This window comes from Schistocerca piceifrons, chromosome X (genome assembly GCF_021461385.2).
Source record: "Schistocerca piceifrons isolate TAMUIC-IGC-003096 chromosome X, iqSchPice1.1, whole genome shotgun sequence".
NCBI classification, from domain to species: Eukaryota; Metazoa; Arthropoda; class Insecta; order Orthoptera; family Acrididae; genus Schistocerca; species Schistocerca piceifrons.
The window spans coordinates 97,650,379-97,667,967 of record NC_060149.1 but is presented as its reverse complement, the minus strand read 5'-3'; the positions used below and the strand labels follow the sequence as shown (position 1 = coordinate 97,667,967).

Genomic DNA, 17,589 nt, shown 5'->3' with positions numbered 1-17,589 from the left:
CCGATTAGGTTCCTTTCAGATTACGCTGATACAATAGCTCCCTACTTAGCAATCATATATAACCGCTCGCTCACCGATAGATCTGTACCTACAGATTGGAAAATTGCGCAGGTCGCACCAGTGTTTAAGAAGGGTAGTCGGAGTAATACATCTAACTACAGACCTATATCATTGACGTCGGTTTGCAGTAGGGTTTTGGAGCATATACTGTGTTCAAACATTATGAATCACCTCGAAGGGAACGATCTATTGTACGTAATCAGCATGGTTTCAGAAAACATCGTTCTTGTGCAACGCAGCTAGCTCTTTATTCGCACGAAGTAATGGCCGCTATCGACAGGGGATCTTAAATTGATTCCGTATTTCTAGATTTCCGGAAAGCTTTTGACACCGTTCCTCACAAGCGACTTCTAATCAAGCTGCGGGCCTATGGGGTATCGTCTCAGTTGTGCGATTGGATTCGTGATTTTCTGTCAGGAAGGTCACAGTTCGTAGTAATAGACGGCAAATCATCGAGTAAAACTGAAGTGATATCAGGTGTTCTCCAGGGAAGCGTCCTGGGACCTCTGCTGTTCCTGATCTATATAAATGACCTGGGTGACAATCTGAGCAGTTCTCTTAGGTTGTTCGCAGATGATGCTGTAATTTACCGCCTAGTAAGGTCATCCGAAGACCAGTATCAGTTGTAAAGTGATTTAGAAAAGATTTCTGTATGGTGTGGCAGGTGGCAGTTGATGCTAAATAACGAAAAGTGTGAGGTGATCCACATGAGTTCCAAAAGAAATCCGTTGGAATTCGATTACTCGATAAATAGTACAATTCTCAAGGCTGTCAATTCAACTAAGTACCTGTGTGTTAAAATTACGAACAACTTCAGTTGGAAAGACCACATAGATAATATTGTGGGGAAAGCGAGCCAAAGGTTGTGTTTCATTGGCAGGACACTTAGAAGATGCAACAAGTCCACTAAAGAGACAGCTTACACTACACTCGTTCGTCCTCTGTTAGAATATTGCTGCGCGGTGTGGGATCCTTACCAGGTGGGATTGACTGAGGACATCGAAAGGGTGCAAAAAAGAGCAGCTCGTTTTGTGTTATCACGTAATAGGGGAGAGAGTGTGGTAGATATGATACGCGAGTTGGGATGGAAGTCATTAAAGCAAAGACGTTTTCCGTCGCGGCGAGATCTATTTACGAAATTTCAGTCACCAACTTTCTCTTCCGAATGCGAAAATATTCTGTTGAGCCCAACCTACATAGGTAGGAATGATCATCAAAATAAAGTAAGAGAAATCAGAGCTCGAACAGAAAGGTTTAGGTGTTCGTTTTTCTCGCGCGCTGTTCGGGAGTGGAATGGTAGAGATATAGTATGATTGTGGTTCGATGAACCCTCTGCCAAGCACTTAAATGTGAATTGCAGAGTAGTCATGTAGATGTAGATGTAGATGTAGATGTAGACAGCATGGCTACAGCCTGTCTTAAATTCGCAAACACACACTAAATTTTTTTTAGTGTAATTTGTCTCTAAGTTAATGAAAATAAACGGTTTTAGTACCCCATCACTCTGACACAATTTTCACCGTAGCAAGACATGAGCAATAAGCCTTTTTACGTCGTCTGTACTACACTTTGTAAACGAGTAGTAATGTCATGGCCATAGCGCACAGCGTACATCTTAACAACGCATATGCAGAGTACATCAGTTGTGTGTGACACGAAGCATTTATGTTTGAAAAGGATATGACTCCATGCGTTTTACAAAATTCACTTTAATAACGGTTTGACAATACCAATATTTATTTTCCATCATTCTGACAGAATGTGTTCCAGTTACGTAACAATTACGGCGTATGGCTCTCCCTTCGTCTCAAATTTCACTATCGCAGAGAATAGACACACACATTGTCACTGCTAGCAGTTGTCAAGCATATTTGTTTCTCGTCTACAGGTAATGCCATTTGTAAGTTACGCACACAGAAAATGTCTGTCTGTCGGTCAAAATGTCTGTGTTGCAGAGTAGTTCCATGACCTTATTCACTGGATTTTATCTACGAGACAACAACGTACATTTAGTCTGCCTATTAAGATTTCAGTCCATCCATTTATAGACGGACAAAACCGAATGTTCACTATCCAACCAGTCTTCTCAGTCACTCACAAAGTTTCTACTACAACTTAGAAGAGGTTTGATAATAATTGTGGAAGCCCATAACTGAGCAACTGCAAGAAAATGATAAATTACAGGTCAGCTTGTAACGCTACCGCCCTGCTCGGACGTACGTTAGCTCTATAAAGCCTGTACTGCAATAAGTTCACGGGCTTCACCTTATAAACAAGAATTTTATTACATTAGTTGACCGCGTGTACCTAATAGAAGCAAGATCGGACTTATACTCAGTCAATAACTACAGTGATGCATCAAGCAAATGTAAAGTATAATTACTCTTTCGCATGGACAAGAAGTACACACAGTAGATGCTACCTGTAATTAATAATTCGGTCGCCAGCCTACTTAGGCAATGAGTGAGTTTTTCCTTGTACAAGTGGGTGCATGTACAAGTATAGTAACACGTAGTAATGATGCGTTATATGATAAAGTTTGGAACCGGAAAAATCCACTGAACTAAAGTTTTCTCCTTTTTGTACTAATTTGGACGAGCTAAATTTACACAACACCACACAGCAATGATTACTACGAACTGCATTTTGTATACTGATCAGACCGAAATCGGGCATAGATTGCCCTAGCATCGACAATCTTGAAAGTACACACACAATGTCACTATTAAGGATGGAAAAACACTAATACACTTAGGATGAATATAGAACTTAGCTTTACTGGACAAATCTGATCAGTACACTTCAAGGTTTGAAAGAATGAAGAATGGACAAGAGAAGGGGGGGGGGGGGGACCCTGAAACTGTTATGGTCGTTAAACTGAAACTATTAAGTACTGAAGGCAAATTAACACTCAAAATTATCAATCTATGGTTAACTACTCTTTTGTCTTACTTCTGAATAATTTAACTGTCATTATTTCTGTCTCAAAATAATTAAATAACATCGCTAATTCAATTAAAAAAAAAACTCTCTTTCAATTTAGTCATACTTTTGTTCTTTACCAACATTTGCAATAACACACAGAATTTTAAACTTCTTTATAGCATAGGTTTGCCTGCTGATAATTCTTATTAACACTAATTTTAAACTTTCAGTTCAGGATACTCGGGTTGCACAATACGAGGTAAGGATCCTGTCTAGGTCAGTGATCAGGATAAGTCACGGCTAAGGCAATTCTGGTAAAAGTCACGTTATTATTGAACAGTTAGAAACAGTTTCGACACTGGTCCACACAGATACACTTCTAAAGATGAAATAAATGTTTAACCTGTGCAAGTCGGTGCGGCGGATGGCGGGCAGCGAGATAGCGCGCAGCACAGCACACTTACAAGCACGGCTAAGGCTCTCACTGCATTGGCACTTTCCTTCTTCTTAGCGTCGTAATCTTTCCAATTTTGTGCCTAAGAATATAGCCATGCCAAGTAGTCGTCGGAATCGGCCCATCCGAGGCTCACTGGAATCCACTTTTCCTGGGTAGCCTCCTCGGTACAGTACGTGTTCCTCTGACCGATTCCCAACTCCGACTGTTGCTCGCCTCCGACTGTAATACTGAGCCCGTTATGCCGAACCGCGCCAGTGTGCGTTTTCCCGCGCTCCCTGCCTCCACCTTTTCCCGCTCCCCTACAGGTAGGGTATTCACCACAGGTTTTCTACTTCACATATCCTAATGCATTACCTACGTATGGACCAAGTGTTTAAATTACAATTTTTACATCTTACAATAATTTTAACATTAAATACACTTCCCTTTGATTACCACATTATTTGAACTCTAACATAAATAATAACATTCATTTTCAAAAGTTGCTCACAGTTTCTTTAACATAACGATACAAAAAGAAAAAGAAGTCCAAAACATTGCTTACATTAATTTACCTAAATTCAGAAAGAAAAAATTTTATCATATGTACAGTTGTTGTTGTTACAAGCTCTGTGTTAGCGATGTTCAACATATTCTTCCACAAGTAATCGAGAAAAACCTTGGAAACCTATGTGTATATAGATTGATGCTACAAACTGCACCAGGCTAGTTCCCCAGCGTCATTTATGACATAATCAGCATTTAACGGACAGTAAATATAACAAATATACGGTAGAACCTGCTATCGTTGTCGGTACATTCATTTGCTCTTTTTGGCGGGTGGAAAGAGTTTCTGTCTGTCGATTAAAATTTTTGAGCTACAGAGCAATACCGCCACTTTAAGTTATAGGACTTCATCTACAAATCAACAATGAAAATTTAGTCTATCTATTAAAATCCGCCGGCCGCGGTGGCCATGCGGTTCTAGGCGCTTCAGTCCGGAACCGCGTGACTGCTACGGTCGCAGATTCGAATCCTGCCTCGGGCATGGATGTGTGTGATGTCCTTAGGTTAGTTAGGTTTAAGTAGTTCTAAGTTCTAGGGGACTGATGACCTCAGATGTTAAGCCCCACGGTGCTCAGAGTCATATTAAAATCCCAGTCCATCGATTTATACGTGCATAAAACTCACGGAAGAACGTTGTCTTTCGCTGCATGATTTACAGATAACGTAAAGTGTCTAAAGACGAGTTACTCGTGCACCATAGTCCGTAGCATGATTGCAAATATAGAGGAAAAAGAAGTGGCCCTTTCGTCACCAACTGGTTGTGCTAAATCAGTCGCACACTTACATTAAAGTAAAAAGTTATTAAGAAACCATTTACTTTTTATTCGATACCTTAACAGTGCAGTTTAATATGAGATGAGCACCAACCACTCTTAATATACAAGGGCTCCTCCTTCGTGAATGACACCACTTTTCAGTCATTAAATTCAGCCATCGATATATAAATATTCGACGCAACAGTAGTATCGCCTTTCTTTATTTCCTATCCCACCCTAAAATATTTCTCGAGAAAACAGAAGATGAAACTTCTGCTGCTGAACGTCCCTCGGTAAAAATTTTCGTATTAGCTCCTAAATTTCTCATTGCAGTCACTTTACGAGATTTATGTGGGAAGGAGTAATATGTTGGCTGACAACATTAAGAAGAAGCGGAAAAGAGATCACATGTCTGCCTCCCTTATGTCAGTGTGTTGCCTACCCCGCCCCCTTCCCACACGCACACACACCAATGCATTCTCATGAATCTTCGATATATGGCATCTGCATCTACCTTGTTTCCCTATGTGACCCGGCCGCGGTGGCCGTGCGGTTCTGGCGCTGGAGTCCGGAACCGCGAGGCTGATACGGTCGCAGGTTCGAATCCTGCCTCGGGCATGGGTGTGTGTGATGTCCTTAGGTTAGTTAGGTTTAAGTAGTTCTAAGTTCTAGGGGATTTATGACCTAAGATGTTGAGTCCCATAGTGCTCAGAGCCATTTTTTCCCCCTATGTGAGGCTGGGTGTACATATCGCCAGCCAAGTCGCACAGCCTTGCTAATTCTCTTAAAACTCTGTCATATGATGACAGCACTGTTACATTAGTTAGAAGACTGTAGTTTAATATCTGTTAATGATAGCAGGGAGTACCACACATAGCATCACTGTTCTTATGTAGCCGTGACAGCCTTTTGGAAACTGTGTTACGCAACATCTGATTCCATTGCTCCACTGGATGAATATGTATTTTCTTCGTAAGCAAATTGCAGTTTGAAATCAAGAGGGAGTATATATGCGTATATATGGTATCTGATACTGTAGTTTTAACGGAGCATTTGTTAAATGGTGGGAGGGTGTACCACACAGCATCACTGTACATGAATAGCGCTGACAGACATTTGAAAACTATGTTGCATAAACGTCTGATTCCATTCCTCTGTTGGATGACTGAGTATTTCTTCATAACCAAATCACATTTCGAAATTAGGAGGGTAGTCTATATATATCATAGAATACAGTGAGATTGATTGGATAACTGACTATTCGCCATAAGCAAATCAAATTTAAAAAATCAGAATGAGGTGTGTATGAATGTATGTGGTATGGAAGGTTGTAGTTTTAGTGGAACGTTGGTTAATGTCGTATTTAAATAGGATTTACAGACGTTAGGAAGCTACATGACAGCATTCCGCAAATAGTTGTTTTTTGTTTGAATTGTCTGAATTTAATTCCGCATTAATTGCATTTAAAACCTGTTGGAGTAAGTATACTACCCTGCATTGAACGTTCGTTGACCTTAGAGTGTCTGAGTGACAGGAATCACAAATAGCACATCTCCTCGTCAATGTTCCCGCCACCTTAAGCAAGACAGCGCCACAGATCTACTCTCACTCCACTGCAGCACTTCAAACCACATATGATCACGACACTTTGATGCTTTAGAAATACGCTCTGTGATGACTCTCGTACTGTTGATTTTGACGTAGAAACACAAAACTCAATGAGCACTGATGCACTAACACTGCTGCTGTCGAAGACAGGAATGTTGAGACAGAATGTGCTGTATTTGGCCATCAACTGCCCCTCGATAAATGTCAGTTTGGCGCACAACTTCTACTAGTCTATTTGAACGACCCCACCTTCGTATCTCACCCACCATATGTTCTTAATTTCCAAACAAAATTTCAGGTCACAGTCAGCCATTATCCCGACATGATCGCGTATAGATCCGTTTGTAGTTGAATGATACGTTCTGGTGAACAGTAACATCGCTTCGACAGCTCAGTACTACATACGAGAGTCATTGTCTACCAGTCATGTGAGTTCCCATTTGTTCGTGTTACGTAGCTGATCTTCGACGCAAAAGCATCATGTGGATGGTGCTGGGACCATATAGGCTGGCATACTCTTGTCGAACATGTAATGGAAAAATAGATATCTGGGAAAGACGATGTAATTCTCCCGGAAACATAAGTGTGAATTAGGGTACGTATGGAGGTACACAGGCAGACATTTATTACTCCATCAGTACGTGAGAGTGGGATGGAAGCGTAGACGATAATATTGGCGCGATTCCCACCCCCCCCCCCCCCCTCCCCACAAAATGCATTGTACAGCGGTTTGCTGCGTATTTCTTCTCGCGGGTGATGGGGTTGTCTACAAGCATGTGGGAAAACCTGTGGTGAGGCTGGAAGCTGACCTAAAAGTAACTAAATCTATTGGGCACCAATAGGACTAGAAGTCCGATACATTGTCATTACTCGCCGGCCGCTTTGACCGAGCGGTTCTAGGCGCTTCAGTCTGGAACCACACGACCGCTACGGTCGCAGGTTCGAATCCTGCCTCGGGCATGGATGTGTGTGATGTCCTTAGGTTAGTTAGGTTTAAGCAGTTCTAAGTATTAGGGGACTGATGACCTCAGATGTTAAGTCCCACAGTGCTCAGGGCCATTCGATCTTTTGTCATTACTAGCTTCAAGTATCTGGAGCGAACTGAAGTAGAATGCACATGTAGGGCTCAGACTGATTTGCTGAAATCTGTCTCCAATCGAGTACCCTGTATTGGCCGACCAGGTACAACACAGATACGTTTGCATGCTTCCGTTCAACGTTCTAGCGGTTTTATCGGTTATTAATGTACCAGCATTTCACATTTGCAATGGTGCTTACATTAACTTGTGATCTTGCAGTGATAGTCGCTTAAATATATTACCTAGAAAAATGGGTTCCCGAAGTTACTCTACATTAATAATTTTTTGGTGTTGCGATTTTTTTTCATCAGTGTACACAGTCATATTTCGATTGAGATATGCCGATGTAATTCGATTCTAACAGAGTCACAGAGCTTCCAACACACACTATCCACTGAATCATTTACACTGTTGTAGCTGCTTCGTCCAACCAAGCACAACTCAAAGCTACTGTAGGAATAAGGGAAAGATTTAGGGTTTAATCACAGTGTTGGCCATTTTTATCCCCACACCACACGCTATTCGAGAGTGAGTTGATCATGATATCATATTCCGTCTAGAGCGGTGGGTAGTGCGCATATTTGTAGTGGTATTTTTTGTTACATGTTGGTCAGAGTGTAATGTTAGTTAGGTGACATGCGGACGGGATTTGTTAAAAAAAATGTGTGTGAAATCTTATGGGACTTAACTGCTAAGGTTATCAGTCCCTAAGCTTACACACTACTTAACCTAAATTGTCCTAAGGACAAACACACACACCCATGCCCGAGGGAGGACTGGAACTTCCGCCGGGACTAGCCGCACAGTCCATGACTGCAGTGCCATAGACCGCTCGGCTAATCCGGCGTGGCACAGTGGCTACATTCCGGCCTAGTCTTTCTGTCCCATTGCGGAAGTAACATCCAGCTGCTTTAGCCATTTTACGTGACCTCTTTCAAGCTCAGTGTGGTGTTCATAATGGTGTCTTTGTCGCCTTAAAAGCATTCTCGACTAACGTTAACTCACCTCGTCCAATCTCAAAAGTAACTAACGCTCATCACCGTTACAGCGTGTATTTAAAACAAACCTGATCAACAACCTCTTAGTGACGCTACTAGCTTCACTCTTATATGACTGGCCCCAAATCTGTGTAGACATCATATTTCAGATGTACAACCACACCTACCAACCTTCGTTTACATCACGCGACTCCGTCTTAGCGTGGATTTTTATTTTTATTTAGTTATTTACTTATTGCCGTCAGTGGCTCTCTCGCAAAACGGTATGCATTCTGATGCCATTGTGGCGTTGTATATCTAGCGAAGCTACCGTGGGAATAAGATAAAGGAGATTAGGACACGTACAGGAATGTATTTATAGGCAATGATTCGATGTGGATGAATTGCATGATATGCCTGTAAATTTCTTTGTACGCTCCTCGTATACTAAAGGTGCAGCAGTAAGGCTTCCTTGGGTATCTCAGTTGGTAGAGCACTTGGCCGCGAAAGGCAGAGGTCCCGAGTTCGAGTCACGGCCCGGCACACAGTTTTAATCTGCCAGGAAGTTTCATATCAGCGCACACTCCGCTGCAGAGTGAAAATTTCATTCTGGAAACATCCCCTAGGCTGTGTCTAAGCTATGTCTCCGCAATATCCTTTCTTCCAGGAGTGCTAATTCTGCAAGGTATGCTGGAGAGCTTCTGCGAAGGTTGGAAGGTAGGAGACGAGGTACTGGCGGAGGTAAAGCTGTGAGGACGGGGCGTGAGTCGTGCTTGGGTAGCTCAGCTGGTAGAGCATTTGCCCGCGAAAGGCAAAGGCCCCGAGTTCGAGTCTCGGCCCGGCACAGAGTTTTAATCTGCCAGGAAGTTTCTGTTCTAAGTTGCAGTAGACTTTACGAGTGACTGAGAAAACTGGATGGATAGTGCGCATTCGTCTGCGAGTTTTGTCTGTCTATAAATGGTTGGACTGAAATCTTAATAGGCAGACTAAGTTTACGTTGTTGACTCGTAGATAATATTCAGAGAACACAGTTCTGGACTTACTCTGCAACACAAAAATTCTGTCGCACAGATATTTTTTCTGCGTGCAGTTCACGAATGGTATTAACTGCAGACAAAAAAAAATCAGATTTTTTTGACGACTGCTAGGAATGAGAAAGTGTATATCTGATGTCTGAGAAGGTGAATCTTGAAACGAAGGGCAAGCCATCTGCCATAATTGGAACGTAATATGGACGCGTTCTGTCGGAATGGGGATAAACCATAATTGAAGGGGAATTTTTAAAACATATATATACGTATAAATTCTTTGTGTGACATATAACTGATGTTGTATGCTGCAAAATGGCTCTGAGCACTATGGGACTTAACATCTATGGTCATCAGTCCCCTAGAACTTAGAACTACTTAAACCTAACTAACCTAAGGACATCACACACATCCATGCCCGAGGCAGGATTCGAACCTGCGACCGCAGCAGTCGCGCGGCTCCGGACTGAGCGCCTAGAACCGCTAGGCCACCGCGGCCGGCTGTATGCAGCATACGTGCGGTTCTGGTGAGCTCTAGTAAGCCAGAAACTGGCGCGAGGGTCCGGTCAGGTAGTGTGCGACTGCGGGCAGAGGGCAGGAAACGGCAGAAACAGCAGGGAAAATACCTTTAAAGACCAGTAATTTGGATGCAAAAATCACTTCCGTTCTGGGCTCGGTAAAGTGTGGGAGATGATATAAAATATTCATACTGAGGTACTATATAACTATAGATGGCAGAAAAAACAAGTAACATGCAGACATGTCAACATGAAGAGACTAAAAGAACAGAATTACTGTCGGCAACGCCACTGGATTGGAAGAATTACTTTGGAAGTTATGTTATCTGAAGTGCAAAGCGCGGGATTAGCCGAGCAGTCGAGGGCGCTGCAGTCATGGTCTTTGCGGCTGGTACCGGCGGAGGTTCGAGTCCTCCTCGGGAATGGGTGTGTGTGTTTGTCCTTAGGGTAATTTATGGTTAAGTAGTATGTAAGCTTAGGGACTGATGACCTTAGCAGTTAAGTTCCATAAGATTTCACACATACTTGATTTTTTTTTAAGTGCAAAATTTTAGAAAGCATTGTGTAACTGGAGTACAGCGATCGGTATAAAATGCTAACAATAAAAAATAAGAAAATAAAATTTAAAAACAGTCTCGATCGCGTTGTCGTAGTCTGTTTTTATTAGATTTTTAGCATTATATGAAGTGTGCTGACAGTTATAAAATTTGTATCTATATTAATATTAATTATATTGTGACAGAAGGATGTCAAATGAGCTGCACAGAATTTACATACGATACCTGATATAGGTGCAACAGCGCGAGGCAGTAGCTTGTTAGAATTAAGTAGCAATATAAGAAGATGCTATCCACTCAGGTATATTGTAGATAAGTTGATGATGACTTATTATAAAAATATATATGTACATTACGATAAGATGATAACACAAGTTGAGAAAGAGATGACAAATTCCTTTCAGAACAGCACCGATCAATTGTGAATATATCGTCATTTACACACATTTATTTGGACCATAAATTATACACTTTAGGAACAATATTTAATAGAATGTATCTCAAGCACCAATTATCGTAGAATCAGCCATTTATATTTTATTTTTCTTGTTACATAAGCGCGCATGTGACACCATCTGTTACCTAGAAGAATTGTGAATAATTTTAGTAAATTACGTTGTAACTGAGAGACATGTTCTGACATCGATTTGTGACATCAGACGAGAGGGAGTAAATAGAATAACTTGAAGCCCGGGGCGCAGGCAGTGGTTGATGGACAGAGGGCAGTCACCGTGAGAGCCTGGTCGTGCACAGTCGTGTAGTAGGACCTGTTGTTGATTCTGTTTGGCAGAAGTGGTAGTTCAGAAGTGGCAGTTGAGTTGCATATGGCAGGTAACGCTTGTTGGACAGTGGGTGGAGCGGTAGATCGTATAGAAGTTACAGAGCTATTTAATTTCATTGGTATCTACATTTCTACATCTGTAACTATGTCTACAGCCCGCAAACCACCTTACGTTTGGTGGCGGAGAGCACTTCGTGAAGCACAGTTACTTCCCCCCTTTTCGTGACCCCTACGGTCGCAGGTTCGAATCCTGCCTCGGGCATGGATGTGTGTAATGTCCTTACGTTAGTTCGGTTTAAGTAGTTCTAAGTTCTAGGGGACTGATGACCACAGATGATAAGTCCCATAGTGCTCAGAGCCATTTTTGAACTTCCCCCTTTTCCTGTTCCACTCGAGAAAGGTTCGCGGGAAAACAGAGTGCAGGTAAGAATCCGTCTGATCTCGAATTTTTCTTAATTTACCTTTACGGATTTCTTTTCGAGAGAAATACGCAAGCGGAAACAATATATTGGTTGATTCTTCTAGATAGGTACACTCTAGGAACAGTAACAGTAAACCACCCCGCAATCCCGAACGCCTCTCTTGCAGCGTCTGCTGCTGAAGTTGGCTGACCGTCTCTGTTACGCTTTCGTGCCTACTAAATGAAACTGTAACGAAACGCGTTGCTCTTCTTTGGATGTTCTCGGTAAATATTATTTGGTACGTGTGCTGAACTGACGAGTAACGTTCAGGTCAAACGTGCGTTTTGTAAGCTATCTCCGCTGTGCGAGTTAAGCTGAGTTTTTCGTCTAATTCGATCAATGGATTTGGACAACGGCATTCTAGGGGCATTATTAGCGGTTCTTGGAATAATCTGTGTTAGGCGGATATTTAAACTGATATCTTCTAAAATGGAACGATCCGTGCCTGTTTTGCGGTACTCCTGCTATGGCACAGCTAATGCTCCCTTGTCACCAAGGAACACATAATTAGTCTGAAAAGTAATACACATACTAAACTATTATTGGAACACAGACATAAACAGTGTCACTGAAATCAATTTTTTTTGTAACTGGTCCATATCTGTTGAAATTTCCGAGACTTTTGGCAAGAAGCTGCAGACCTCCACTTAAAGGGAACTGGAAATTACTAACGATGCGCGAATACCCCTGAGAGTCACAGTATTCGGCACACTAAACTCTTCCGTTGGAAGGAGTAAGTTTCGTAATTTTGCTGCTCGATCCGGTATGTCAGATCGTAACTGCCTGAGTCAAAACTAAATTTGAATTTAGGGTTTCAATAATTAGTGAATAATTTGTTAGCGAGCAGCTTCCTTGACACTGCAGGTGATATGGAAAGATGTGACTAGAGGTATTGGAGCTCAGAGAGCCGGGAACAAGATCGTAGATATCTGTCTTTCGTTGAACGTGCAATCTCTCCCACAAACAAACCGCAATGGAACTGTTTTCGACCAAAGCTCTAGCGTTCACTAAATGACAGATTCAAATTGATCACAAACTGGTCTGACTATGCTTTGTGTCGTGGCTACTCCGTCACAATATATGACCCAATACAAGGCTTACGCGTGCAGATGACAGAAAAATCCACTGATTCTGAGACTCCATTCAGGCTAGTGCTGCATGTTTATTACTGTTCCAAAAGACAATATGCTGAAATAGAGAATCCAAATAATGTAATCATACTGCGGAAATCCGTTAGTCTTCCTCGCACGTGCTTCTCTTTTACGGAACTTACGCACAGTCTCTATATGAACTGTGAGTGTATTATCAGAAGGTAAACTTTAGCCGAAGTAATATTGATTCCTAGTGTCAGTAGTTCACGAAATTCGTTGAAATAATGAAGTGGATATTTTGTGCAGAGGTCTTTTGCAAATGATTATTTGAACGTATAAACATACACAAACACATAGTCATTTCTGTTTCTTTTGTCTTAGCGTAACAGTAAATGCTTCTCGAAGTTTCTGTCAGTAGTTACACACTTTTTCTTACTTAGTGACATGTTTCTAGAAGAAATTAACTGGAGGGAAACTTATCCTTCTCCTAGTGTCATAACTGCGGCCCTACTTCTGGAAAAATACGTCTCCTCGTTTATATCATATCTTTGTCCCTACGAAACACCTAGCTTATAGCGGATTTATGCGATTTAATGACAGCAGGATCACCTGGCGCACAAAAGCTAGTGAAAATATTTACTAATGCTGACTGACTGGCAGCTACAACTATACACCCCTTTTGTTTATTTTTGATACAATCACGTAATGTGATATGAATCATAGCTTCAGATTCCACAATTGGAAAAATGAAAAAGTCTACACTAAAATCTTAAAATCTTTAAAATTTCTTCCAGGTCTGTTTGTAAATAACGTAAAGTAATATCAAAATACATGTGATTCATACATGTACGTCATAGGCGGAATTCTATAAAACAGACGTTGTCATACAATAACTAAAAACATAAACCAGGGAACAAGGAATAATCAAGTGGTGCCTTACTTTCTGTGCTCTTACTACGAATCAGGGGTTTGAAACTTTCCTTATATTCTATTTTACTAGAATTGATTACATCTAACATAGAAATAAGTGTATAATACGCGAACCACTCTTCTGCATCGACTGACTATCTTCTTTTCAAAAGGTATGATTTCTGCTGGGGAAGCAGTCTCTGCCACCCTAAATCATAAATCAAAATTATGCGATAACTGGCCTTAATATCGTACAAAACTGCAAGATAAATAACAACGAGATGTCTTTTCAGCCACAGGATTCGATTAAATTTCCTGCAGTTCCAGAGAACTGGAGCCATTAAGCATCCAAAATCTTCGTGTACATTTTGAAGCTTTATATGTCATTACTAAAAAAAAAAAAAAGCTTTTATGTGTTCGTCGGCCTCTTGCAGTTCGTCTCTACTGAACTCTACCACTGCCCTCCAGCTTTCTGTCAGCCTCGTTCCCGATACTCAAATAAACTGTCTCTGTTTTATAGATACCTATCGCTTCCATTTATACCAAAGTTCGCCCTTTTCTGAGAAATTACAGAAAATATTTTGATCCAGTATTATACGTTTACGTTCCTATCTCCTTTTGCAACTTCCACCAGAGTACATTATACACTGTATGTTTCTGAGTTTCTAAGTCTTGACAGAAGAGTTTCGTATACCCTTCCGTTCCCTGAAACTATCATTGATTAATTTCATACTGGTACTGCAGGTTGTTTTGTCTGGTCAGCACAAAAACTGTTGAGGCTGCGCGGATCGCGTAACCTTTGTCCGAATGAACCACCACCCTATCGCTCCGGACATACGGAGCGGTTAATTTCCACAATCAAATACCTTTTAACGGTACCGCCATGGCTTTCACACGTCAAATATCTTTATGTTACCAACGTGTTAATTGCTTCTTAACTTTCAGACGTATCTGAGAGCTGTTCACACTGGTTTGAAGTATTTACGTATAATTTCTTTGAAGTCTACGACAGAGTCATCACTCAAAACTAAATTTTATTACCAAGGTGTATAGATCAGAATTCGTAGCTTCAGGGAAAACTTCTCCCCTGTTTTCTAAATATGTATCTATTCGCAAGAAGAAATCATTAATAGACTTTTCCTGTTAATAAGCGAAAAAATTATGATTTTCTATTTCATGCAAGTCACAGATGTGAAATGTTTAGATATAATGATATACCTAATTCATTAAAATTTCTCTAAGGAATCAGAAACACAGTGGGAAATTTTTTCGTAATATTTCTCAAAAAAATTTGCATATACTCGTAAAAAAGACATGTAGATGACACAATCCTAACATTGTTTCCAGTAACGCATTTATTACGTAAAGCGCCTTGTCTGAATCTGTACAGTGCGTAACATCAGTTTACCACTACCGCAGCGAATTTTGCATGTCTTGCCAGTGCGTGCGAAATTGACTTCACTAACGTAACTACTGCATCAGAGACAGTCACATGATGGGAGATATTGTCTAAACACAAAGGCAGTTAAAATGATTAGTTCCAGAAGAAATGTGCGTGTAAAAATAATTATCTCTCAGTTCTTCGAAAGAGTTCGCTATAAGTATTAATCTTCCTGTTTCAGCGTTAACATCTCACACATAAAACTGTAAATACTAAGTCTTTGATTTAGCAATGTACAATTTATTCAATGCGTAAGAACTACATACACTACAAATATATCAGAAGTAGCCGAAACAGGCTCACCACCAGTAACAGACAAGGTGCATCTGATTAATATTTTTCGAAAATTTGATTAATTTACAGTACCATGTCTCTAAGAAGACGTATTTCTTTCCATCAAGAAAAACTGGCTCAAATGACGAACATTCTGTGGCTCAGATGTTCAGGATTCTAATATGGTGTTGCCCATATTCTCCCACACATTGGCGCATTCTAGTCCTTTCTGTTTCTGTTGGGTTTCTGGAAAATGGCTAACATATTCTCGACAATTACATTTATTTTCCCTTTCTCATGTAGCACTTGTATTTGATAGGCTCCAATACTTTTCCTATCTAATTTCGATTACACTTCGTCGCCTGAATGGTCTCTTAGATAAATTTGGCAATGCATTACACTCTTTTTAGCTCCCATGTAGTGTGGGTGGTGAAACAGGATGAAACGATGTTTTAAAAACGTTTACTCCCCCCATATGGAACAACAGGATAAGAATTCTATATTTGTTGCTGTTTTCAGGAGTGTGTATTGCACTGCCACTACGTAATTCATTTCAGTCTATTCATACCCTTCTGTAATCTATATGACTGCTGGATACACTTGTGGAGACACGCAGAGCGACAGCTAGTCCAGAGGCGGGTGAATTGCAGTGTTGATTCAGGGTGTCGCGATGTCCATAGTCCAAGCTGTCATTTTGTGACGTCCCAGCGTGCCTCTACCAGTCTTGCAAGTTGCTATTTATGTCGTAGTGACGGCGCTAGGTTTTACACCTCCATACACGTGGAGTGCTGAAACGCCAACATCGCTTCATCTGCCGTTCCGCCGTCTACCAACGATGGTATCCCTAGACTGCCTGGTCATACCAACGGCAGCATGGACGAAAAATGTTAATAGAAATGTGTGACAGGGCCTCACCAACATCTCTGCTGTTAAACTTACAAATCTGGCTTTTAGAGTTCTGGTCCATCATTCTGTCAGGAAGATGTAGAATAATATTGATTGGCGACTCCATGTTGTCTTGTGCACTACGACCAGATAACAGGTATACTTGAAAAAAGACCAATGCTGTCTCTTTTTTTCAAGCATAGATGTAGAATAAGTTACATATAATTCCTTTTAATTTATTTATAACTTTAGCTAATTATAGACCAACTAGTTTCAATCCTTGAATGTTTTGTTTGCTTGCAGGGGTTCAGACAACTCTCAGCGAACTCGCCGCAGCTCCATCGTGGTCATCCCCCCAATGCAGATCTGCCCAGGCGATCTCCTGGTGTACAGCAAAGTACTCACCAATCGTAACAATCTCTTGGGTACGTATATAGTGACACCTGGAACTGTATCTGACGATCGACCAAACAGCCATAGTGGCTTGAATACATTTCATGTCTACCTCGAGAAAAGTTAGTATTTCTCCTTTCCGTGCATTTGGGTCTTAAGAACTTCCAGATTCGTTTACAAAAGGCCCGGTTGTGGTAAGCAGACACACAAAGACGTCGGAAACTACGACTCCTCATTGAGACAGGGAATTCTTATAGGTTTATCTCTCGTTGTCTACGGAAGGAACATCTTTGTGATGGAAGGAGCAGCAGTAGACTTTACGCTGGTTGTTCTGTCATTAAACCAAACGATAATTTCGCTGCAGTGGCGCTAAAGTTTACTGCTGGAGGCGGAGGTGTTTTACGTCCACTAGAGAAAGCACTTGGAACCCGAAAACGAGCTACGAACTACAAACGCTTTCCCACGATTGCCTCGTAAAAGACGCGTGGAATTCGTAGTGCTTCCACACGTTCTTTTCCGAACATTATCTTAGAGAGCGTATGGAAGGGACGATTCTTAGTCAAAAATATAGAGTTACGACAAACATACGGAAATTGTTAAAGGCACGTAAAAAAGTAAAATAAATCCGGCTTTAACCAAGGTGAAACAGGAAACGAAGCCAAAAAGTTAAAAAAAAATAGTGGTTTCATTGGAACGACAGACTGTTGCCTGCCGTTATACATTTCTCTAAAACTAGTTTTTGTGCTCTTGGCGTTTAAATGTACTTTTAAGTTCATTATCACGTAAAACTAACATAACAAAAACCTCACACTCTTTTGATTACGAATTCTGACTGGCGTATTGTC

At 41.1% G+C, this 17,589-nt stretch overlaps 1 protein-coding gene and 1 non-coding gene across 2 annotated transcripts in view; both read left to right on the top strand.

The window, feature by feature from the left end:
• LOC124722196 (pleckstrin homology domain-containing family G member 7-like) overlaps nucleotides 1-17,589 on the top strand; it is a 543,685-nt gene that overhangs the window by 58,844 nt on the left and 467,252 nt on the right. Inside the window, exon 2 of the mRNA XM_047247394.1 lies at nucleotides 16,655-16,776. Within this exon, the coding sequence (XP_047103350.1) occupies nucleotides 16,710-16,776 (67 nt within the window). The 5' untranslated portion in view covers nucleotides 16,655-16,709. The remainder of the gene's footprint in view (nucleotides 1-16,654; nucleotides 16,777-17,589) is intronic.
• Trnas-cga lies at nucleotides 9,178-9,252 on the top strand. The gene has a single exon. It is a non-coding gene; the product is annotated as a tRNA-Ser (tRNA).